Consider the following 24,817-nt stretch of genomic DNA (forward strand, 5'->3'; position numbering starts at 1 on the left):
TGGAAAGCTCCTCTCAGCGGTTAAGAATGGACAGACTTAATTTGGGCAACTATTCCATCCACACAGACAAAGGAACAAGCTGAAGCACTTTGGGAATAATTATTTACATCTCTCTTGCAAGAGTGGAGGGAAAAGCTGTGGAGTACCAACAATCTCATCTCCCTGCAGCTCCTGAGATCCCAAATTCTCCTCCCAAAGGTTCCTTCCTTCTAAGTGCAGTGTTCCAGCTGCCTCAGAGCACAGCTGGCTGCACCTGCACCAGCAGCTCCCTGCACATCCATCATTCCCGTGGAAACACCAGGGAGAGGGGAGTGGGACCACAGGAAAACATCTAGGGCATGGCACATGTGCCTTGTTCAAAGATTTCACATTCAAAATTCACGTGAAGAGAGCGAGTTTCAGAGGCAAAGGCACTTCTGAGCATCTGTGCTTGTGGCTGTCCCAATGTTTGGAAAGCCCATTAGGTTAATTTGACAAGAGGAAAGAAAACAAACCCAAAGCTGCCTACCACTCACTCATCGCCTGTGCCACAAAGAACTGAGTTTATAAAAAGGATTAGATGAATCATACCAAGACTAGCACTTCTAGTTTGCTTGCTGATGCTTAAAGAACACCAAATTATGGGCAAAATTCAACTCTGGTTCACACACTCTTGAGCCACACACTGACCCACACTGAGGTCTCCTCTGGCACAGCAACATTCTGCACGTGGTGAGTCTGGGCACCACCAGTCATTTATACCATTGCTTACTAGAAAACAAATGCAAAGTTTTCAGTCTGGTAATTTTGGGGCTCTTTGGAATGGCCCCAGGAACCCCCCAGCTCTTATCTTCAGAAAAATCAGGACCCTTTAAAATGTATCAAGCAGAAAACCCGAATGTGAAGCTCCCAAACAAGACACCACTGAAGAGTCTTGGCACACAGGTATAAACTAGGTCAGTAGATTAAAAAAAGCCCTCAGCCCATGTCTTTAAAGTGTCAGTAGGCAAAAATTAAATGGGGCAAATCTGTGCTATGCAACAACTCAGTTGCTGACCCAATGCAGCTGCTTTTTAAAGCCCTTTGTGCCAAATGAACCTGGAATGGCATCAGGCACAAGTTAAACTCAATATTGCTAAATGCAAGTAAATCTCTTCTTCTGCCTGTCAAAATGATACAAGAGTCTCCTGATTAATTTTTCCATCAAGGAACCACATTAATTAACCATAGAATCATGGAATGGTTTGGTTGGAAAGGATCTTAAAGAGCATCCCATCCCACCCCCTGATATGGGCAGGGACACCTTTCATAGACCAGGTTGCTCCAAGCCCTGTCCAACCTGACCTTGGACACTTCCAGGGATGGAACAGCCACAGCTTCTCTGGGCACCCTGTGCCAGGACCTGCCCACCCTCACAGTGAGGCATTTCTTCCTAAAATCCAATCTAACTTTGCCCTCTTTCAGTTTGAAACCATCTCCCCTTGTCCTGTCACTGTAACAATTGTTGGAATACACCACAAGTGACAAGAGGCTTCTGCCCCACACTCTGAATCTTTGTGCTGGATGTTTTTATATCAACATCCCTCAGCACAATTTAGCCAGGCAGAAAGATGTGCACACAGCTTTGGGATTGGATTCCCAGCTCCTGGGCTGGCACCAAGCAGTGTTTGCCCTCACAGTGCCCTGTGCAGCTCAGACAGCAGAATTTGGGCTACAATACCTTATCATGTTACATCAACAAGAATTACAGCAGGGGGGGTGAGCTTATTCTTTTAAACTGAGGTGCTGTGTCTGAGAAAATGCCACTCAGTCACTGTCCAAGGGACTCAGCAGCAAGGGCAGACTGAACATAGATATATATATAGATTTACACACACACATATATATATGCACACACACAGAGATACACACCATAAACAAAGGCATCTAAATGTCTCCACATAAATATATATATTTATGTACTGGTTTCAGGTTGCAAACTTTTTAAAAATCAAATATTTTCCATTCACCCACATTAAAACAAGGGTGAAAAAACATCACGTGGTGCTGCCCTCAAACTCTCTGTGTGTAACACACATCGTTTAATCACACAGGTCGTAGCTACAGACCTTTTCCTGCAGCATGATTTCATCTTCAAACCATCCCAATATCCACTTGTGTACAGTAGGTTACCCATTTATAGGTTTCTAATAAAAGCAAATCTTCCCTAAGTGGCTATTACTGGATTTCTCCTTTCAGCCTGGGGATAAGAAGGATTGTGGGCTTTAAAAAGATCTCGAGTGGGCTGAATAAGAAAGTGACAACTGAAGAATGTCATGGCAAAACTGTGGTGTGTTCTAATTACAGCACTGTTAACGAGAGGAACATTTGTCAGAGCAGAGCATTCCTCACGTTTAGCACAGACACACTGAAACCATCTACTCACAGCATGAAAAGCTTCTCTCCTCTAGTCGGATGCCACAGGAGGTGGTGTCTGGCAGCACAAGGTAAGTTCCACCAGCTGGAAACAATTAATACTTTTTTTCTGGTTTTAATCAAGGACTTTGAGGAATTTGCACACTCTATTGCTAAAGAAAATTATGTATTTATTTTCTTTTAAAAACGACCCGAAATACAACTTTAGGAAATCTCTGCTCATTACATTTAGATACATAGTTTGAGACTGACTTATTTCCCAAATGTTCCTTCCCAGCGAGTTATATTCACATGCACCTTCAATGTTTTCCACATTCCCCACCATATTACACCTCATCACAATATTTAGAATAAAAAGGCTAACCTGTAAATTCTGTAGACATTTAGTATGAACATCTGCAATGAGTAAGAAACCCTGGGCAGGAGTTTGATTGCACCGAGACAGATGTTGGCTGGTAAGATCCTAAGGCACAGTGCTGTGTGTAGGGAACAGGGGGGCTTTGAGCAGCACAAACTGCCTGGCCCAGGGAGCCCCTCTGCAAGGATTTATTTGGATTCAAGTCACTGCTCCCTGAAGTCCAGGCCAGTGTGCCCCTACCCAAGGCTGCTCTGAGGAGTCATGGATTTCACATGGTACAGTGGGAGTCACAGAACTGGAAGGTACCAGGGGCATTTTAGAACACGAGGGCTCTTATGGGATGTAAGAATTGTACACATTTCCCAAACCCACTGTTAAATTAATAAAAAAATATTCATCAGGTGGTGTCTGTGAACTTCTTGCTCTCTCCAACTCCCTGACAGGAGTGGGGAGCCAGAGGGGTTGGGCTCTGCTCCAGGGAACAGGGATAGGAGGAGAGGGAACAGCCTCAGGCTGGGCCAGGGCAGGGTCAGGTGGGACATCAGCAGGAATTTATCCATGGAAAGGGTGGTCAGGCATTGGAAGGGGCTGCCCAGGGAGGTTTGGAGTCCCCACCCCTGGAGGTGTCCAAGGAATGGCTGGCCATGGCACTCAGAGCTCTGGGCTGGGGGACAAGGGGGGGATCCGTAGGGGTGGGTGGACTCGACCTTGGAGGTCTTTTCCAACCTCAATGATTCCATGATTCTGTGAAGCACCAAGTATAAAAACACAACATCCAATTCCCAAAACTGCCAGAGATCCACAGCTCTGAGTTCTCAACACATGCAAAAGCCACAGGTTTTTCCATGAAAGTCTCTGAGCACAGCTGGTTTGGAGTCTCAGCTGGGTGCTGCACACAAGTTCCACAGATCTTTCCATATTATTTTGGCTCTCCACTTCCACAAGGGCTTTAAACTTGGGCAGGCAGGGGATTTGTAGCCATCATTTCAGCAGAGATCTCTGGGTGCAGCATCAGCCTTTTGCTTGTGTGCCTGGGATTAGCAAGACATTGCTGAGATCATCATGTATAGGTTTCACAGCCAGAACAGCTATCAGTATTAAACAAGAAAAAAACCAAGAAGAGCTGCAGCCTGCAGTGAAAAGCCTTTAAAAAGGGTCCTGGGTTTGTTTCAGAGGTAGTGTTAGAGAGGATGATCATTGGAAAGAACCTCTACTGATAAATTGTTGCTTAAAAATTTTCAGCTGCCTTAAATCCTAACAGGTAAAAAAGATTGTGTGCAACACACTCACCCTTCCACAGAAGTCACATTAAATCTTTCCAGTTAGTCTGATGGGAATTTTTATGTCCCCGGACCACTAGAATTCCCATTCAAGCTGGAGATTAGTAACTGGAAACAAGAGCTCAATATTCTCAGCTATGTTCTCTGGGTTAGAAAGAAGTCCTTTTCAAGACAACAAATATCTGCTGACCCTTCCTTTTCCTTCTCACCTGCACAGCCACGACCCCCAGATTACCCAGACACTTAACCATGTGTTTGTTTTCCAGATACAGCAGTCCCAAGTAAGATCCAGTCTTAAACAAACACAACCCCTAACAGGCACCTGGTGCAGTCAGGGCATGCTAAACACATTTTCTAGATAAAAAGCCATGTTTTTGCCAGCTAATTACCTTATCTGCAGCTTTACAGCACCTGCCTCAAGTGAGATTACTGTGTGTTCATCAGAGAAGTTTCCTCAGAGTCATTTCTTCCCAGAAGTCACAGCAAAAATATTACTCTGCATGTGGCATTTTATAGACAAACTGATTTAGAACCAGGACACTGCTGGGTGTTCCCAAGAGAGCTGTTTGTTCAGCTCCCAGCACACCAACAAGCTCCTTCTGCCAGGCCCCATCACCACCATCACCTTCTGCTCTCTCTATAAAGTGTTTTCCAGCATCTTTCCTACCAAGCTATTGCTCCTGAAAGGTTCATTTCTCCTCACCCACCAGGTGTAAAAGTAAAGGGCAGAGGAGGAAGAAGATGATTTCTGGCTTTTGAAAATGTGCCAAATCTATTAGAGATTCTACTGCATGGTGTCTTCTGCTACTTCCCCCAAAAATCCACTTCCCTGGGTCTCCATTCAAATAAAACTTCCCTCAGCCAAGCCAAATAAAAAATACCAGCCATGTGTTATTCTGAAGTGACCCATGAACATGCTGGTGGCTGCTCAGATAAAAGCTAGACTGTTATTTTAATGTTATTACTGAGCTTATTGAATTGACACTTGTAAAACAAAACAACTCAGAAAAGCTACATACATGAGAACCTCAATTTCAACTCCTGGGAACCTCAGCTGGGAAGTTTGGAGCTTTGGCTCTGTGGATTTGCCTTTTTCCACAGCCTCCACCCAGCATTTCCCCAGTGCTCAATTAACCAGGGAGAGCAGAGAATGCAGCCCCATCTCCTCCCAGGGAGGGTCTCCCACTGAACTTGTGCTCACCCTGGTAACTCCTGTCTGCAAACTCAGAGTCTCTTCAAAACCTTCTACAGAGAAAGCCATTAAATTTAAAACCTTCTGTTCATAAAAGCTCTGAATTGTATTTAAAATTGTGTTCAGACACCTGGCAAGGGATCAGATAATTCTGGAAATGGACTCAGGCCATGAGGCTGCAAGAATTACCAATCCCAACAAGCTGTGCTGTTCATGACAGGTCACACCACCCTGTCATGTTCTTGGGAGATAAAGGAAGAGAAACACAAGCTCATGGATTTCAAGAATGAGAAAATGGAGGCACCCAAAGGCCTAAAGGAATACAACAAGAAATAAAGCAACTCTTCCCACAACATTTTCATTTGGATCCACCAGTTCTTGCAGCTTATCAGTCCTTCCTGGTTATGTTTTTACAGATTTTGTTTAGATTTCAGAGCACAATTCCAATTATTAGATGTGTGTTTCCCCCTCCCTCATTTTCTAGTCACAAACCTGGGCCTTAAAAAGTTCTACTTCTCTGACAGGAGTGGCATGTTTGCATTTTATTAAAAGAACTTTGTGTAATTGAATAGAATTCACTCTACACAAAAAGATATTTTTTTAAAATTACCCAAATCTCAAACTTCTATGCAAACTAATTCTTAATTTTTGTTTTAGAAACAGCACAGGAAAAAAAGACACACACCTGGCAGAACTGATGACTGAAATTTGAGCTCCAAAGAAACACAATTGAAACACACTTGTGATGGCCCAGGCCTGATCTCAAATTCCCCTACAGGCTTTGCACAGAATTCTATGGGAAACAGCAAATGTTACAGAAATTCATTGTTTTATTGAGCTCCATCCTGTGTTTCATGGCATCTCTTTGCTCCTTTGAAATTTTATCATCTAAGTATTTTCTTTTCCAAAAATAAAATCTTTTTTTGGTATCTATGTCCTATGGCATTTTTTAAAATCTCAGGACAGACAAGGGAAAAGCAGAGAAATAAAATTCTTCAAACTGAAGCAATTTGCAAGTTCCTGATGCATTATGTCAATGCCTTTGTGCTTTTGACAAGGGATGTAAAAACTTTCCCCAGAAGAGGAAGAGTTCAGTTGGAGATAACTGAAAATACGTGTTTTAAATCAAGTTCCCTTTTTGCCTGAAATAAAAGAATCTGTAAAACCATGATAAGAAATAGTTTGATTTCTAAAACATTTTTAAACAGCACATCTGCCACACTGTCCTGGTACCCACCAGCTGAGCTGCCCTCCCCAGTAATGGAACACCCACCACAGTGTGAGTGAGGCAACTGGATAAAAGTTAGCCCTTAAATGTGAACATTTTGACTGACCTTTGAATATTCAAGATTTAGCCTCTAATAAAAAGTACCTCCATTAAAAACCTCTGCATTTAATTTCCTTGCACATTGTGAACAGACAGTTAAAACACAAGGGATGTACTGTGGAAATGCACCATTCCCCACTAGCTGACCAGTTTGGGGAGCACAGAGGAGAGAGAAATGCTGCTGCCAGGGTCAGAGCCCAAATTAGCCCTCAGCTTGCTGGCTCCTCCAACCACAGGAGGCAGCTTGGAGCCCATCCCCTGGAAAGAACTTGTGTAGCCAGAAATCCTTCTGTTGGTGGTTTTATCCGAAGGGGGTGGTTTGGGCGTTCGTTTACAAATCCAGGGGTGCCTGAGGGCCTGACTGGGAGTCATGCGTGTGGCAGGGTCCCAGCTCAGGCATTCCTTCAGGAAGTCTATAAACAAGGGGTCATCACAGCCCTTCAGTGCTGTCACCCAGTCCTTGTTCCCTGGAGCTCCCCGGACTTTGCCCCGGCGCGAGCGGGTCCCACTCAGGGTCACTTTGCCGTCCGCGTGGGTGGTCACGGTGCAGTAACGAGGGTGGCCCTTCGAGGTGATGAAGTTCTTGGCTCGCTTGGACTGATCCAAAAGCTTCTGGGGTGGCATTCCAAGGAGTTCCATCATACAAGCCAGCTGGTCTCCCTCATCCTCTCCAGGAAAAAGAGGGTATCCAGTCAAAAGCTCCACCAGGATACAACCAAAACTCCACATGTCTATGGCCATTCCATAGCGACTTCCCAGGATTACCTCGGGCGCCCGATAGAATCGAGACTGGATGTACGTGTAGACTCTTTGGTGCTCAAAACAGCTGGACCCAAAATCTATAACCTTGATTCCACTCCTGCCTTGCTGTTTTAGGAGGATGTTTTCTGGTTTCAAGTCACAGTGGATGATTTTGTTCCTATAAAGGGCATCCAAACACTGCAGGATGGAGTGAGCGAACTTCCGCACCAGCTGGAGACTGAAGCCCTGGAACTTATTCCTTTTAATCAGCTCATACAGGTTCATACTCAAGAGCTCAAAGGTCATACAGATGTGGTTCCTAAAGGTGAAGCTCTCCAGCATGTGAATCACATTCATACTGCCTGTTTTATCCTGCTTCTTCAGGTGCTCCAGGATCCGGATCTCCTCCGCCGCTTGGCGATGGAACCTCTTCTCATTGCGAACCATCTTTAAGGCCAAGTGTTGGTGGAGTTTGTGGTCATAGACTTTGGCAACTTGTCCAAAACTGCCCTTGCCAATGATTTTGAGCACCTCATAGCGGTAGGCAAGGTGGTCATGGGGCACATGGATGTAGCTGCCTTGGTCATCATCGTAGCCGCTGTTGTTGGGGCCGCCGATGACTCCTTGTCTTTTTTTTGCAGCTGGACCCACAAAGTAGATCTCAGAAAAATTAAATATCTCTTGCTGCTCATAAGCAGATAACTGGTGTTTGTATTGTTTGACAGCTTGCTCTGGGGCTTGGGAAAGACATTTCAGTGCTTTGCAGGAACTGCCCCCAGGTTTGGAAGAGCTTATGCTCTCTAGGATTTTATCTTTTGTCAGAGAAGGGAGGGTTCTTTCTGAACCACCAACTCCTGCAGATTGAAGACCACTGCTCCTTCTGTTGCCAGAGTCCTCAAATAGCTGCTCCACTTTGACCTGATTTCCATTCAGAGGGTGATCCTTCATCATGAGTTTGCTGATGGCAACCTACAGATAGAGAAAAAAAATAAGGATTTGAATTCATCTTTTAAAGCACACACTAAGAATAAAAGCAATACCAACATAAAAAAAAATCATTAACACCAACAGGTTTGGCATTTATTAGGAACAAATATAAAATGCTGGATTAAATTAATTAAAATTAGAAGCACAACTATAAAAAGGTACACAAAGAGAAAGCAACTCACTGGAACAGCACTTGCACAGATGCAATGTGCTTTTAAATCCAGAAAGGGAAACCCTGGACAGCCAAACACTGAAAAAGGACACAATACCTATCTGCAGTCAGCAAACTGCCAGGACCAGCTATGCTTAGATTGAAACGTGGGTGCAGCAGCACAACCAGCAACAGAAGCCACTTGCACCTGTCTGGGACACGTAACATGAACGTGCAGAGAAGTGGCAGGAATATTGCACAGACAAGTGGCCAAGGAAGACAAAGAAACACCAGCAGGTGACATATGGCTGGTGTGACACAGCTGTGCCTGGGAGCAGAAGGATGGCAGGGCAAGACAAGGTAAACCATCCTGTAAAAACAAAAAAAAGGGGGGGGTTCTTTGAAGGGAAAAAGATCATTGTGTCCACAACTCCCTGTGAGACCAGGGTGGAATCAGGGAATATCCTGAGCTGGAAGGGACCCACAAGGATCACCCAGTCCAACTCCTGGCCCTGCACGGGACTCCCCAGAATCCCACCCTGTCCCTCACAGTGTTGTCCAAACCCCCCTGGAGCTCTGGCAGCCTCGGGGCTGTGCCCACTGCCCTGGGGAGCCTGGTCAGTGCCCACCACCCTCTGGGGAAAGAACCTTTTCCCAAAATCCAACCTAACCCTGCCCAGGCACAGCTCCAGCCCTGCCCTCAGGTGCTGTCACTGCTCACCAGAGAGAACAGAGAGCTGCACAACTATCTTAAGACAGACTTAAAAGCTTTGAATAGTCAAGAATATCTCCTACTCCCACTCAGCAGTCCATAACCACTCCCTGTCACTGCCATGTGCTAAAATATTTACATCTGAAGCAAACCCATAGAAGGTGAGAAAAACACTGTGAAATTTTCCAAGCTTGTCATTTTTACAGTTTAGTAAATGCTGAACTCCCCAGAGGTCAGTTCCCTCCTAGCACAGCAGTTATTCCCTTTTCTGCTCACTGGCAGCCCCTGCTGATGGACAGCACAGAGGTGTTGCCCCATCCCATGCAGGGCTGAGGAAACCCTGACTGGAGTAGCAACATCTGTTTTCCATTTTGCCCTTTAATCTAAAAATAAAGATTTCAGACACATGCCAAACCGAAGCCCTGAAAACCAAAATAACTATACAGGAATCAAACAAAAATTATAAATAAACTTGCAGACCCACAGCAATAAAATCAAATGCCTTTTTAGTTACATCCAGTCCAACATCTTGGCTTGGTCAGTAAATAAGGGAAGTGAATGTTCTTGCCAAAAACAACTACACACATCTCTTAAAAGGGTCTGTTTGTTGCTGCTGCCTTGAAATGTTAATTCTTGCTCACAAGCCCCCCAAACTGGGTATTTTCTGCAGAAGTCACACAAGGGGCCAGCAGATACATCCTACTAAGCTCCACTCCTCTGTGTCCTATCAACCCCAAAATGCAGTGCCCGGGGACAGACACACCTTTGGAGAGAGTCTGAAGCAAAACCAGCCCAGCCCAGCCCTGGTAACTCCCAATAAACGCCCCTTCTTGGAGCCTGGCTGAACCTCCCAGATAAGAATGACTTTTTTTTCAGAGCTGGCTAAAAGACTATCCAGCCCAGCAGACCCAAACAGTAAGTTTACAAATAAAGAGAGAATATAAACACAGAAGGAGGTTCCCACTGGTTTAAATATTCTCTGTTCAGGAGCAGCAACAACTCGGCTCACGCTGCTGTTCCCAGCAAACATTTTGTACCTTTGAATCCCTAAATAAACATGGAATTCATTATTCCATTTATCCTGGGATGATTTCTTAATGAAGGAACTGTGGCTTTGGATTTCAAACCTGACTCAACAGTAGTAAGTTCTCAATTTTCATGCTTAGAGGACTCCCAAAACCATTTGCCACATGATGGTGAGACACAAATATAGATCCATCTTCACTTGAACTCACAAGAGCTGCACTCAGAGTCAGATGATTTGACTTCTGGGCAACAGCAGCTTTCTCACAATGGCTTTATTTTACAAACCACAGGTTTTGCTTTAGTGGTGAAGTGCTATCAACAGGCAAGAAATTAGGCTGACAACAACTCAAGCTCTCACCAAAAGAACTTCATTTCAATTCCTAAGGAACAGTCCAATTCCTGCACAACTGGCTCTGCAAAAGTGCATCAGATATTTTCTGAATTAAACAGGCAGAATCCAACCCATGTGTTCCCACAGCAGAGAGCTCAGATGAAGGAATGGGCACTGCAGTCACCTCAATTCTCATGTCACATCACATCCTAATAGAAAAACCTTGCAAGGAATCCAAGTATCACCTAAATCCAGATACTTTCCATTAAAATTGAGCATCCCCACTGCATGTCATGCCTCAGTTTCTGCAAGCCTGACACCACTGAGGTTGGATTTTACTGATGTATCACCATCCAAAACTGGGCATGTTCTAAGCCTTAATCCTGCCTTAAGAAGTTAACAGGCTTCAGGGACAAAATACAGATGAAGATAAATACACCAGTCAAATAAAACACTCATGGATTTGTATTTGTATTTAACTGGATAGTTCCATTCTACTGACTTCTGTTCAGTAATGAACTCCTGAAATTACAATACAACTTAAAGCACTCCAGTTGAAAACCTTCCACATCCCTGCAAACAAAAAAACCCAACCAACTACTCTTCAAACTCTCCTGCTCAACAAAACTCTAAATTCCTTCTTCTCTCCCTCAGCATTGCCAAAGAGGGAAAACACAGACCCATGCCCCTGAGTTTGCACATTAATTAAAAAAAAATTAATTAGAATAAAATCCCCCAAGGTGACGATTTTCAAATGCATCTTACTCGGGGAAATGTCTATTTGCACTTTTTAGAGAGTGAGATTTTTTTAAGCTCAAGCTCCTTCCCTTCTGCCAGAACTGAACAACGGCCAACACACATTATAAATCCATCTAAAAGACAGATCAGTGTACAAAAGTACAGCTCAACATGACCACTACTGCTCAGCTGAATAATTTAGGGAAATATCTCCCAGCCGGGGAGCGAACACAGCCCTCGAGAAGGAGCCTGTTAACACCTTCAGTCCATAACGAGCTATTTTGGGAGCAAACCAAGTGACAGATAATGCCCAAGTTTTCAGAGGAGAAAGATACTTTTGTGAGATGTTTGGCAGCCGTGCAAACCCACACTGCTCCTTCTGCTGTTCCCGAGTACTTACCCATTGGAATTTTCATGAGGGGAACTAAAATGGAAACGTGCAGGAGGTAAAGCAAAGCGTGTGTGGATTTGCTTTTCAGCACACAAGGTGACAGGGCAGAACATTTCAGCCCCGGGTGAAGTTTTTTTGATTAAAACACGAGCTGAGGACACACCAAGATGGGATTCCTGAGGCCGCCAGCAAGTTCTACAGTGAGAACAGCACATCGTTTTTATGCTTAGTGAAAACAATAACGTTAATAAGCTACTAAAGAGCAAAAGCCCACTTTGTTTTCTTCTGTAGGGAGGTACCTCCCTCCTGGATAGTTCTGACGGCCACACAACACAACGTGAACACACAAATGACTTTAAAATACTCACATGAGGTCTCGCAAGGGAAGGAAGCCCAGAGGGGCTGCGTTCTTCATTTGCAGGCTCTTGGTATCTAAACTCATCTATCCTCATATAGGAGTCATATAATCCATCTCCAAACCTGCCTGCAAAGGTCCCACACACAAACCAGTTAGTCACAACAACTCGCACCGCCAGACACGGAGCCAAACGCTGACATTTATCTCCCTCACCACATTTTAACCTGCAAAATCATCGATTCCCATTCGCTCATTAAACGATCTCTGAAATTTATCTGTATTTTAATGCCACGGCAGAGCGCGACGCTCTCGGGAAATCATAATTTGTGATACTTCTAATTCAGAGCTTCTCTTTCACTAATCGAGTCCTGCACCGCGAGCACATCCTTAGGAAACATTAACCACATTCCCTTTAGAAACATTACCCACCACACTCCCTTAGGAAACATTAAGCACCACACTCCCTGCAGAAACATAACCTACCACCCTCCCCATGTTAAGCAGGATAATCCCAAACGAGCACAAAACGAGCAAAACCACTTAAACCCACTTGATAGGGCGACTATCCTTTAAAGCAGGTTATCCTTTAAAAACGCGATGTGGGAATTAGGGTTGGGGAGCTGAAGGGGAGGGGGGAGAAAGCCGAAGGAAGGGGGTGGGGTGAGAGGAAAACTTAAAATCGCAACATCTATCGCGACAAGACGGGGCGGAACCACACGGGGACCACAGGGAACCGCGGGGACGGCGCCTCACCCGCTCCGAGGGGCCCGTCGGGCTTCCTGCCGAGCAGCATCGTGTCGCGGCCCGGCCGGGCCCGGCGCCATCCCCGGCGCTGCTGCCGCCCCGGCCCGCCCGTTGCCCCGGGAACGGCCCCCGCGCGCCGCCCGCCCGCGCATGCGCAGCGCGCCGGGCCGGGCCGGGAGCGCGCACAGAGAGGAGGGTCCCCTCACGGCGGTGCCCGCGCACAGCGCCGGGAGCGCGCACAGCACAGAGCGCGCTGGGAGCGCGCACGGGCGGGTCCCCTCACATGGCGCCGGGAGCGCGCACAGGGGGGTCCCGTCACGGCTCTGCCCTCACAGAGCGCCGGGAGCGCGCACAGGGGGGGTCCCCTCGCACAGCGCCGGGAGCGCGCACAGCACAGAGCGCGCTGGGAGCGCTCACGGGAGGGTCCCCTCACATGGCGCCGGGAGCGCGCACTGGGGGGTCCCCTCACGGCTCTGCCCTCACACAGCGCCGGGAGCGCGCACAGGGTGGGTCCCCTCACGGCTCTGCCCTCACAGAGCGCCGGGAGCGCGCACAGGGGGGTCCTCTCACGGCTCTGCCCTCACAGAGCGCCGGGAGCGCGCACAGGGGGGTCCCCTCACGGCTGTGCCCTTACAGAGCGCCGGGGAGCGCGCACAGGGGGGTCCTCTCACGGCTCTGCCCTCACAGAGCGCCGGGAGCGCGCACAGGGGGGTCCCCGCACGGCTCTGCCCTCACACAGCGCCGGGATTGCAGAGACATTGAGGGGCCCAGCGCGGGTCTGCAGGGACAGCGAGGGGATGGAGAGGGGCCGGGGAAAAGCAGCAAGGCTGGTGGAGGGACGTGAATGCAGGTGCTGTGAGGAGGCTGAGGGAGATGGGGTGGTTCAGCCTGGAAAGAAGGAGGCTCAGGGAGAGCCTCATCACGCTTTACAACTCCCTAAAAGAAGCAGGTCCAGAGAAGGCTGGTGGAGGGATTTGAGCTCCAGGAGGCTGAAGGAGATGGGGTGGTTCAGCCTGGAAAAGAAGGAGGCTCAGGTAAGGCCTCATCACTCTCTCTACAACTCCCTAAAAGGTGTAGTTTTATAGAACAGTAACAAGTCTGGTGGAGGGATGTGAACAAGCCCTCTGAAGAGAAGCTGAGGGAGCTGGGGAAGGGGAGGCTCAGGGAGCGGCTCATCACTCTCTAAATTCCCTAAAAGGAGGTGTTGTAGAGAAAAGTAACAAGGCTGGTGGAGGGATTTGAACACAAATGCTGTGAGGAGGATGAGGGAGCTGGAGTGGTCCCGCCTGGAGAAGGTTCTGCCCCCAGGGAATAGTGACAGGATGGGTGGAAACGGCCTCAAGCTGCACCAGGGGAGGTTTAGGTTGGATATTGGGAAAATTTCTCCATGGAAAGGGTGGTCAGGCATTGGAAGGGGCTGCCCAGGGAGGTTTGGAGTCCTCACCCTGGAGGTGTCCAAGGAAGGACTGGATGGGGCACTCGGAGCTCTGGGCTGGGGGACAAGGTGGGGATGGGCACAGGGTGGACTCGGAGATCCTGGAGGGATTTCCCCCCCTCAGTGACAATGTGAAGGCTGCAGTGCTGTAACCCTCCATAACCCCCCACACTCCCCATAACCTCGCAGTGGGAGCCCATCACTGAACACGCAACTGAGAACGACCCCCAGGAAACAGCTTGGAACTTCCACAACAATCCCAAACCTGCAAAATCCCCGAGAAGCGCCAAGTGTGGGGGAGCCCGGGGTGGAGTGGGGGGGGACCCCAGAGCCGGTCGAGGGGTTCAGGCCGGGGGTCTCGCCGGGGGTTCGGATCGGGGGTTCGGGCCGGGTGTCGGGCCAGGGGTTCGGGTCGGAGGGTCGGGACGGGATTCGGATCGAGAGTTCGAGCCGAGGGGTCGGGCAGGGGGTTCGGGCCGGGATTCGGACTGGGGGGTCGGGCAGGGGGTTCGGGCCGGGTGTCGGATCGGGGTTTCAGGCCCGGCCCCGGCGCGGCTCGGGCGCCGTTTCCAGCCGGACGGTTTCCGTCGCGGACGGCGCCATGGTGGCCGGCGCGGGCTGAGGGGACGGCCCGCCATGTTCGCCCGGGGGTTCCGCGTGAGGGCCAACACCGCCATCAAGGGCTCCGACCGGTGAGTGCCACGCCGGGGCGGGCGCGGGCAGCGCTGCCCGGGCCGGGGATCGCTGCAGGGACCGGGGAGTCGCTGCTTTCGCCGCCTGCTTGTGATAAACTCCCGGCCTGGGCTCGCAGCGTGCGTTTGGCGTGAGGGTGCTGCCGTAATTAAGGCAGGTTTAACTGAGTTGTTGTGCTTTCTGTGCGTATTTATAGTGGCTTTTTGGACATAGAGGGGGCTGCAAGGCAGCTGGAGAGGGGCTCTGGGTAAGGGCGTGGAGAGACAGGACAAGGGGGAATGGCTTTTAGCTGGAGGAGAGTAGATTTAGATGGGATGCGAGGAAGGAATGGCTCTCTGTGAGGGTGGACAGGCCCTGGCACAGGTTGCCCAGAAAAGCTGTGGCTGCTCCATCCCTGGAAGTGTCCAAGGACAGGTTGGAGCAACCTGGGCCAGTGGAAGGTGTCCCTGCCCATGGACTAAACGATCTTTAAGATCCTTTCCACCCCAAACCATTCTGGGATTCTGTAATTCTGTGTTATGTTCCTGAGCAGTGGTGCTGGGCTGGCTCGTTCAGATTCACTGGGCACTTTGGTGAGTGACCACACAAACCCACCCTGTGCTGGTCATGTAGCCTTAAAATCCAATTAAGCACCAATTAAAACTTGGGGACAGGGAAATCTGGCTGACCCTTGCTCCCCCTGTGGGTGATGGGCTGAGCAATGGGGACACTCCAGGTTTGTGCTCAGGAGCTCAGAGAGGGGATGAAATCACAGCACTGAACAGAGGCAAAGACACCAAACAGATGTTTGAGGAAGATTGAGCAGGGCAAGTATGTTGGGCCTTTCCCCAGTATTCTCCCAGCATGCAGCCAACCTCATTGGTAAACCTGGACACAAACGCTTCAATATTGTCTGTGGAAAGGTGGGAATCTCCTGAACAGCCAACAAAACAGTCATGACTGATCTAGGAACTATTTTGATGGTCTGGACAGCTTTGTGACACGTTTGTGATTTCATCATTGCAGGAGAAAGCTACGAAATGATGTTGCAGCAGCTTTTCCCAACCTCAGTGCTGAACAACTGTCTGAGTTTATTCCAAACAAGGAAGAGCTCAATGTCATCAAAATATACTCTCACAAAGGGGAGGCCATCACTGTTTACATGAATCACAGGAACCCAATACTGTTTGAAGTTGAGAAGGCTCTGTATCCAACAGGTATGGGGAGGAGACTGGAATAATCCTCCCTCACTCCCAAAATATTCCTCTGTGTCTGTCTTAAGCACTTATCACTGTTGTGTCTGTACACTTAATACTCTCTGGTACATTTATTCTACCAACATCCTTGTAAAATCAGTGGCATTTCTGGATTCTTTTTAAAAAAGGAAATAGATGTGCTCAGAAACCAGGAAAAAAAAGCTTTTTAAGCCATAATTTGGCATCTTAGCCCCTTTTGTCCCTTGTCCACTGGAAGGTGTAATTTCAAGAAGGATGATATCCACTCTCGGGCAGCCCTGCAATTGTTGTACTGTGAATTGCTGTAATATATTCTATGCTTTTATTTTTCCCATGCCCAGTCTTACCTGTGGCAGTAGAATTTTAGCTCATAGTGGCTGTGATTTAAGGAAAATAATGCAAATATTTATCTATATCCTTTACAATAACTCACAGGAGCTTGAACTAACTAGCAGCTTGTTTTCCTCCATCACATCTCTTAATTATTGGGGGATTATTCTAACTTCAGATTTCTTGGTTAACAGGAGAGTTTAAAGATGGGAAGAAGCAACAGCTAGAGATGTTTTTAATGATGCATTTTAAAATGTGGTTCTGTTTTGGAACAGTGTACACCCTGTGGGTCTACCCAGATCTTCTCCCTGCCTTTTCCACATGGCCCCCTGTGCTACAGAAACTTGCAGGAGGAGCAGGTAAGAGGACCAGAACTCTGTCACTTTGCACTGCAAAAAGGAGGTTTTTTGTTATCTTTCTCAGTGGCAAAAGTGTACCTGAAACAAGTATAAAGAATAAGTACTGAAAAGTAATTTGTGGTGGTGTTGTAAGAAGGAAAATAAATGAGCTGTAAAAAAAAGTTTGTGAATGAAACAAAGTAGGTTAAGCTGTTTAAATGGAGTAACCTGTTGTGTGTGGGAGTCTCAGATGTGGAAATACCTTGCCAGGGTGATGAGCAGCTCTGAGCTGGGACACAGAACTGCCTGTGCCATGGCTCTGTCTCTTCTATAACTTCCCTTGAGCAGCTGAGTCCCTTTGCCCCCTTTGCTGCCTGTCAGGTCTGAGTGAACCAACTTACCCTGTGGATAACAAGTGAGTGGATATTGGAACCTGCAGTTCAGTCACTGTCAGGTAAATTGTGTTTTGTGCAGGTGAGGTTTGAGTTGAATTCCTGGGTTACTGGCTCTACCACCTCATTATGGATCAAGACTAACAAGAAAGGAGTGTATTTTCTGGAACCTGCTTTGGATGCAGTTCAGACTCAGGAGAATCAGGTCATTATAAACTTTAAATTGCTGAACTGCTCAAGCAGAAAAAGATTAAATTGCAGCTGCTGCAGCCTTGGGCTCTACCTGGAAGTGTTCATGAGGTGTCTTTTTCCATTACACAGTATCTAAAGTAGAACTCAAGTCCCTTTGTTTGCTTTTGGGAAAATAAAGAGCCTGAATGTGTAGCTGTGACAGACATCTGAGCAAGCCTCGCTGCTGACTTGTAATGACCCAGTTTCTGGGGGAAAAAAAGAAAGACTTATTAATGGGAGAAGGACATTGATGAAAGGGCTGTGGATCATTCATTGCCCATGGCAACCAGGCTACCTCTGGGTGGGATCCAAAGATAAGGAGCTGGCCAGGAGACAATGGCCACAAAGGCAGGGGGAGAGGTAGAGCCACTTCTCAGAAGGGAGAGGAAAGGCATGATCAGTCCTGGGGGGGAGCAGATTGAGGGAACATTCAGTTATAAAGAGAAGCATATTAGTGCTTTCCGTGGTACCTCTTCCATGAAGTCAAATACGTTCCATCTGCCCTGGTTCTTTACATAATTTACTGCCATTTACCTGGTCACACGTAGGTTTTTGTGTGATTTCTGTCCTCAGTGATGTGGAGCTTTGGTTGCAGTTGCAGAGTTCATTCTAGATTTGCTCAAAGTACTTGTGACAGTGAATGGGGGGGCAGAAATCTTGTTGGCTTCTTCAGCATACACGTAAAATGTGGGATGCTGAGGGAAATGAGTGAGTTACCTTCAAAACCAGACCATGGAATGCAGGTCAGACCAGGAGACTGTGAGGGAGAGCAGGTGCTTGTTACATAACTTGGTGATGGCATCATGCACACCTGCAGCATGGAAAACTCCTTTACTCACATGCCAGTCTCTTCATCCCAGGGATGGAAAGCTGAAGAAGTAGGTGTGCAGTTTCTTTGCAGATCAGCAAGGAGATGGTGAAGGATCCTCCTTCCTGAGGATCCACAGCTGTTGTGTCAGATCCAGGGAGAGCTGCTGGGATAACCTCCCTTGGGCAGGGGAGAGTGAATGGGGAGTTCCAGACACATCTCCTTGTTCTTTCTCTTTCCGTGCCATTAATGAAGAGAGATGCTCTCGAGACTGGGAGCTTGTGCCTTTCAGTTAAAAACAGTCCCTCAGGCCTGAGCAAGCTCAGCTGCTCTGCAGTTTTTTGGATAAGCCCAGCACCCTTATGAGTTGGATCCCTTACTCCACAGGGAGGAAATGCTGCCTTACCAGGACAAAGAGAGAATCGGGGTTTGTGTGATGTGCTCAGCTCTGAACAGGCTGTGTTTCTGCTGAGTAACAGGAGGGATGGGGGTGGAGGAGGTGCTGGCTGAGCCTTTCATTGAGAAATGGATGCACTTTGCTCTTCCCACAGATCTGATGCTGCCAGGAGTTGTGGTGCCACCTTCTGGCTTCCCTCAGGTGGAGCAGGGCACGCTCTGTGCTGTCACCCTCCCGGGAAACAGGTACAGAGGGTCCTTCAATTCATATCCTTTTCAGAAAATAAAAATGAAATGAGTGGGTTTTTTTAACAGGAAGACTCTGGGGATTTTGAGGAAATGAAAGCAGAATTGATCCCCTGCATTTGATGCACTGTGGACTTCAAAAATGGAAAATACAGCAGGGAAAAAATATTCTGGGTTAGGATATGTTTGAGCTGAGGTGGACAGCTTTGTAAATTGGTTCTTTGGGACCTGTGGGGACACAACTGGTAGATTTGTTTTGAAACAGAGCAATTTTTTAACAAAATATTATATTTTACACAATTATCTTTCTGTCTGTGAGGAAAATCTGAGTGAGGGAGCAGTGCTAAAGCTGTTGTTTTTCCTTCACTGCCACTCTCTTTTGGCCATGCATTTACTTCTGGTAATTTATTAAAAGCAAGAATCTGTCCTTGCTTCATCCCAGCTGCACATACCCTTGGGATTATTTGGAACACTTTACATGCCAGAAAGATAACCATAAAATACATAGATACTTAGGAAAAAAACAGGTTCTAAAGAGCAAGGGCATTGTAAAAGCAGTTCAGTAGATCACAGTGGCACAGCCTGTGTCCAGCAGCACTCTGTGTTTGTGGTCCTGTTCTAACTGTCCCTTCTTTTCCCAGAGCTCCAGTGGCAGTTGCTGTTGCCACCATGTCCACTGCAGAAATGCTGGCTGGTGGGATGAAAGGGAAGGGCTTTGCTGTGCTGCACACTTACCTGGATCACCTCTGGTGGGTACATTGCCAGGCCTTGGGGAAAATGTGAGGAAGTCTCACTCTGCTAAAATCAAAATCTGTGCACAAGAACTGAAAGAACAGAGATAAAATTGAGGAAACCCAATGGAAGTGTCCAAGGCCAGGTTGGACTGGGCTTGGAGCAACCAACCTGGTCTAGTGGGAAGTGTCCCTGCCCATGGCAGGGGTGGGATGGGATGAGCTTTAAGGACTCTTCCAACCCAAATCATTCTGTCGTTGAACTTTGAATAATTTTTGCTCATCAACAGTCAACTGTGCCCATCTCACCTGAATAAATGAGTTGCTTTGCATTTAGGTTCAACTGGTCTGCCCAGTTTTAAGTTAAGATTGATGAGGGAACACAAAGTTTATGGAGGAAGATGAGTTGAAATTAAATTTCAGAGTTTTAAGAATGCAGAAAAAGATCTGTGAATCTGCCAGTGCTTTTTTTTCAGGGTGGCATTTGTTTATTGTCCTGTGGGTTTCAAAGCTGCAAACAGAAAGCCAGGTTATGCTTTTTCTTCCTTTTATAGGGAATATGGTGACAAATCTTGTCCTCCTACCTTAGCTCCCTTGGTCCCAGACTGTGCTGGAGATGAGGAAGAGCAGGAGGGGAAAGGGCCTGTCAGCAGCTCCCCCCCTGCCCCAGTGCAGCACGTGGACATGGGGCATTTGAGCCTGAAGGAACAAGACAGTTGTGCAGAACTGGGAAAGGAGGAACTGCCTGAGAACAGAACTGCAGAACCAGCTGAAAATGCCAGCCCAGAGGAGCAGCAGGAGCCTGAAGAGAGCAGGACTCCACAAGGTATTCCTGCACACAAATGAAACCACACTGTGCCCCTTTGCCTTGCTGAAGCCCACGGACAACTCCCAGCCTACTTGTCCTCTTTTTCCCTGCAGAGCAAATGGATGCTTTGTTTAGTCAGTGCTTTTTTCATGCCTTAAAATGCAAAGTAAAGAAGGCAGATCTCCCTCTGCTCACCAGCACGTTTCTACGAAGCCACATGTTCTCCTGCTGGTACGTGGAACAAGGGCTGTCTGGGGATGTGCATGCTGGGATTTGGGCTTTAAAACGTGGATATTGAGTGATATTTAGGGTGAAGTTTTTGACTAAACAGTAAAATCCAGTCCTTATCTAAGGTGGTCTAAGATTAGACTCACTTCTGACATCAAATACTTTGATCAAATATAATCCTTACATCAAATAATTGGATGTAAGGAATGTCCAGACCTGGCTGTGCACTTGGTGGCCAACTTGAGCTGCCTGACATTTGTTTCAAGATGGTTTAGTCACCTGAATGGCTGTTTGCCTGCAAGAACTTCAGCACTAGTTTCTCTCATCATATTCTATTTATTAGTTTCTTTCAAGTAATCCTTTCTCTGTGTGATTTGTATTTCCACTGTTAAGAAACTTCTACCCTAAGTAGCAAGATTTAAGAAGAAGTGAAGGGTGACTTATAACTAAAGAACTTTTAAAAAATCCATTTGTAGCCCTGCTGGACAACAACTGGACATAAAGAAATCAAGCTATAAGAAGGTGAGGTTTTTCTGTTGTTTTTATTTTCAATAATTAAATAAGAAACAGGAAACAAAAAGTTTAAAGTTAGAATTGCTCAAGTGTTAGTAAAACACACAAACCAAAAACCTAGAAGCTGTTCTTAAAAGTCAGCTTCTTTTTCTCAGCTCTCTGTTCCTGTGGGATCTGGGGGGGAAATAATTGTCCTGAAATCATGAGCATGGATCTGTTTGGAATGCAGCTAATGCTCTCTGCCTCTGTATATGAGACCCCAAAGGAACACTTGCTTTACTCTGTTTTATAGAGGCACTCACTGCTCCTTAGCAGTTACTGTGTTTAGAGAAGCAAAGGGTGTGTGTGGGGGGGTGTTTTTGCTTTGAAAGATGTTTTTCTGATTTACCAAATAACTTTAAGGTAGTCAGAAGCACATGAACAAGAATTTAAAATGCTTGACTCCACTTTCTGATGGTTCCTTCCCTCAGTTCTCTAAATTCCTGCAATGTATGCAGAACCAGAAGATCTTAAAAGTGAAGGAGCTGAGCAAAGGTGTGGAGAGCATTGTGGAGGTGGACTGGAAACACCCAGAGTAAGTAGAACATCACAGTCTTTAAACAAGTTGGTCATCTCTGAAATAAGGAGTGGAATCTGCTCATCCAGCTCAGTTTTCTGTACTCTACTTGAATTCCTGAATAGCTGTAGAGCCCTCATTTCCTAATCTTAATATGCCCTAGAGGGGGTTTGAGCCCTCATTTCCTAATCTTAATATGCCCTAGAGGGGGTTTGAGCCCTCATTTCCTAATCTTAATATGCCCTAGAGGGGTTTTGAGCCCTCATTTCCTAATCTTAATATGCCCTAGAGGGGGTTTGAGCCCTGTTTCTGTACAGGTTATCAATACTCCAGTGCACTGCAAGTGGCAGTTTCAATCCCTTTCACTCACACCAAACAACTCTTGTTTCAGCATTAAAGCATTTGCAGTACCTGAAGGATTTTCTTCAGCCTCTTCTGCCCAAGACAGCAAGAATGAGGATGGGGAACAAGTGTACCATGCTCCTGAAATCACTCCTCTCTATGGGGTCCCAGCCAAAATGATCCCCCTCTTTCAGGAAGCTGGACACGGGTAAGCACTAGAGAAGTACAACAAAACCATGTTACATGAAGAGAGGGACTAACCAACCTGCTGCTACCACTTGTTAGCCCTCCTGGGGAGGTCCCTGCCACGTGTTGTGGCACTCAAGAATATGTTGATGGCTTCAGAAAGGGGAGAAAGGTGAGGCTGTGACAGCCGCCTTCAGTGAGAGCATCGCTTCTCTCACTGCTAAGGAGGTGATAGCTCAAGTGTCAAAATTGATACATTTTACTTGCATTGTCTTAATTTCCGATTGGATAAGGCATGTCCTGCCCACCCACGGCATAGTTTACTTAAAAGAGGATGCTCAGATAATCTGAAGAACTCACTTGGCTCCTTGTGATGTATTTTGGTGGCACTCAGCCTTTCTTCAGCTGAGCATTTTTGTCCAGGTTCTCCCTAGGCCCCCTGAGGTCAGGGGTGCCATGAGGGTCATCCCTCCAACCAGGCTCCCAGAACAGAAGGGTTTAGAGTCTCTGTAATTACTGCTGTGAGCCTTTAATCTGGTGTAGAGCAGCTGAGGTGTAATAAGAAATCACTTCTTAGCAGATAAATGTCAGTAGTTTGCTGTTGCTACAAACAGTCAGGGCAGTTGCTGTTTCTCTCTTAGCTGCAGAACCCAACACCCAAATACTTAAGTTAAAAATGTTCTTTCTCTTTAGAAAAGGCAGCGTCCTCTCAAGCAACGAGGTGAGAGACATCATCATTAACTACGTGAAGACTAATGAGTTGGTTGATGAAACAAACAAAAAGTGAGTTGTCCTGCCCTGTTTCCGCAGGAGATGCTGAAATCAGAGGATAAAAGGGAACTGATTGGCCTCTAATGGGTGTTTTTGTTGTGTAGCTTTGTCAAGGTGAATGCCATTCTGTGTGACTGCCTGTTGGATAAATCAGAACAAGATGAGATCTCACACCTTAAATGGGATGACCTCTTGAGCAGGTGATTGTTTTCCCAATGTCCCTTTTCAGAATTACAGCTCGAAGCCAGGACCTGTCTGAGTTTTAGCTTCCTACTGGTAATACAACAAGAGTAGCCAGAGATCTTTGCCTAAATATACCCAATGTATTTATTACCTTGAGTTTCTTTATCAGTTTCTAAGGCTCCTCCTGCTGCTTTCTTTTTATTTCTGAAGCCAAGTTTGCTTGGGGGTCAGTAACACAGTTTGTGCTGAATTTTAAACTGCAGTAGCTTCACCAGTCTGGGAACAATAGCTGAACAGTAACTTAAAGGCAAAGTTAAATAAGGTTTTTCCTCTACAAGAACTAATTTGTTACTGGTAAATCTTTTAATCTAAGCTGTAGTTTTTTGTGACTCAGTAGACTTGCTTTCTGTTTAGTCAGACCCTTTCTTTAAATCATAGCTGAGATGCAAATTTTGCAGGACACCATCAGTCATTAAGATACAAATTCTTTTCCCATGGACAGTCTTGGCTTTCATGTAGTTCCAAAAACTGTCAGAGGCTGCTGTTGAAAAGCACAATTAACATCAGCCTTGCTGTACTGACTAATTGGGTGTGTCCACCTTGTTCAGGTGCCTTGACCGACTGCAGTCCTTCTACCGAGTGACATGTTTTGGACAGGAACCTGTTGTGAGGAAAGGAACCATTCATCCCATCTGTGTAAACATAGAAAAGAGATCAGCAAATAAGAAGGTAAAAAGAGAACTAAAATTAAGGGCTTTGAGCAGCAGCCCAGATTCCACAAGCAGCTTTGGCAGCTTGTTTTTCTGGGATGAAGGAGCCATGAGTTGCTGATACCTCCAGCAGTGGTGTTTGCAATGATGATTAAACCCACAGGTGACAATTATCAAGAACCTTGAGCTGTATGGTCTGGACCCACAGTGTGTGGCCAACATGCTGCAGCAGAAAGTCCAAGCCAGTGCCACCATCACCCCAGTACCAGGAGCAAAAGACAGAGTTCAGGTCCAGATCCAAGGCAACCAAATCCACCATCTGGCCAAGATGCTGCTGGGTAAGTGGATTCTGGGGCTGGTTGCAGCAAGAGGGAGGTTTTCCTTCTGGAGCTGTGAGTGTTGACCCCAAGTGGGCTCTTGGTTGTGTTGCAGAGGAATTCCACCTCCCTCGGAAGCACATCCGAGGCCTGGAAAACGCTCCAAAGCTCCGCCAGAAGAAGTAGGAGACAAAAATACTGTAAGGATTACTCAGATCCCATTATTTATACAAGTGTTTTCTGCCAACAAACCAAGGATCATGTACAGGCCTTGTTCATTCAAAAATGAGTCCTGGATGTTTACAAGGTATGGAATTCACTTGTATTGCTCCAGGTGTTCATTTTTCATAAAAATAAAAAGCTGAATAAACCCCCTGGTGTTATCCTTTGGTGATATTTCCTGGGAGTTCCTACTGAGGGTAGTTTAACATTCTTGCTTTGCCTCTTTGATCAAGGGTATGTAATAAACCTCCATTGAAATGTGAGCAAAATACATTCCAGCACATCATCCTGGGACAGTCCAGTGTGTTCTGCCATAGATGGTGTTTGTCAGGAATAAAACCCGTTTGAGTTTAGATTTTATCCTTTGAAACATTTCCAGGTATTAATATCAGACATTTCAGCACTGAGACTGAACTCCATTAGCTGGACTTTCATGG

At 46.6% G+C, this 24,817-nt stretch overlaps 2 protein-coding genes across 3 annotated transcripts; one reads left to right on the top strand and one right to left on the bottom strand.

Annotated features, from left to right (window-relative positions):
* Nucleotides 1-2,547: 2,547 nt before the first annotated feature.
* On the bottom strand, nucleotides 2,548-12,845 carry DYRK3 (dual specificity tyrosine phosphorylation regulated kinase 3). The gene is made up of 3 exons (XM_071578787.1): nucleotides 12,740-12,845; nucleotides 11,997-12,112; nucleotides 2,548-8,261 (listed from the first exon to the last, which is right to left on the bottom strand). Exons 1-3 carry the CDS (start codon nucleotides 12,777-12,779, stop codon nucleotides 6,690-6,692), a joined length of 1,728 nt encoding a protein of 575 aa, XP_071434888.1. The 5' UTR covers nucleotides 12,780-12,845; the 3' UTR covers nucleotides 2,548-6,689.
* A 1,879-nt stretch (nucleotides 12,846-14,724) lies between these two features.
* EIF2D (eukaryotic translation initiation factor 2D) lies at nucleotides 14,725-24,526 on the top strand. 2 transcript variants are annotated; one of them, XM_071578937.1, is made up of 15 exons: nucleotides 14,725-14,857; nucleotides 15,864-16,054; nucleotides 16,678-16,761; nucleotides 18,723-18,813; nucleotides 19,455-19,562; nucleotides 20,099-20,370; nucleotides 20,466-20,583; nucleotides 21,057-21,102; nucleotides 21,564-21,667; nucleotides 22,041-22,199; nucleotides 22,871-22,960; nucleotides 23,053-23,148; nucleotides 23,740-23,860; nucleotides 24,005-24,179; nucleotides 24,274-24,526. In XM_071578937.1, the coding sequence occupies exons 1-15, from the start codon at nucleotides 14,802-14,804 to the stop codon at nucleotides 24,342-24,344; spliced, it is 1,782 nt and encodes a 593-aa protein (XP_071435038.1). In that variant the 5' UTR covers nucleotides 14,725-14,801; the 3' UTR covers nucleotides 24,345-24,526. The 2 variants fall into 2 exon arrangements, with proteins under 2 accessions (XP_071435038.1, XP_071435039.1); XM_071578938.1 differs by lacking the exons at nucleotides 14,725-14,857; nucleotides 15,864-16,054 and adding an exon at nucleotides 17,215-17,337 and having other exon boundaries at nucleotides 16,684-16,761.
* The last annotated feature ends 291 nt before the right edge of the window (nucleotides 24,527-24,817 follow it).

The sequence above is a fragment of the Pithys albifrons genome, chromosome 28 (assembly GCF_047495875.1).
Source record: "Pithys albifrons albifrons isolate INPA30051 chromosome 28, PitAlb_v1, whole genome shotgun sequence".
In the NCBI taxonomy this organism is placed as follows: Eukaryota; Metazoa; Chordata; class Aves; order Passeriformes; family Thamnophilidae; genus Pithys; species Pithys albifrons.

Coding starts and splice junctions, on each gene's coding strand:
- DYRK3 (XM_071578787.1), bottom strand. CDS start 12,779: ATGCTGCTCGGCAGGAAGCCCGACGGGCCCCTCGGAGCGG. Junction 12,113..12,739: donor CGACGGGCCCCTCGGAGCGG/GTGAGGCGCCGT, acceptor GGACCTTTGCAG/GCAGGTTTGGAGATGGATTA. Junction 8,262..11,996: donor CTTCCCTTGCGAGACCTCAT/GTGAGTATTTTA, acceptor CTCTATCTGTAG/GTTGCCATCAGCAAACTCAT.
- EIF2D (XM_071578937.1), top strand. CDS start 14,802: ATGTTCGCCCGGGGGTTCCGCGTGAGGGCCAACACCGCCATCAAGGGC. Junction 20,371..20,465: donor AGAGAGCAGGACTCCACAAG/GTATTCCTGCAC, acceptor TTTTCCCTGCAG/AGCAAATGGATGCTTTGTTT. Junction 22,200..22,870: donor TTTCAGGAAGCTGGACACGG/GTAAGCACTAGA, acceptor CTTTCTCTTTAG/AAAAGGCAGCGTCCTCTCAA.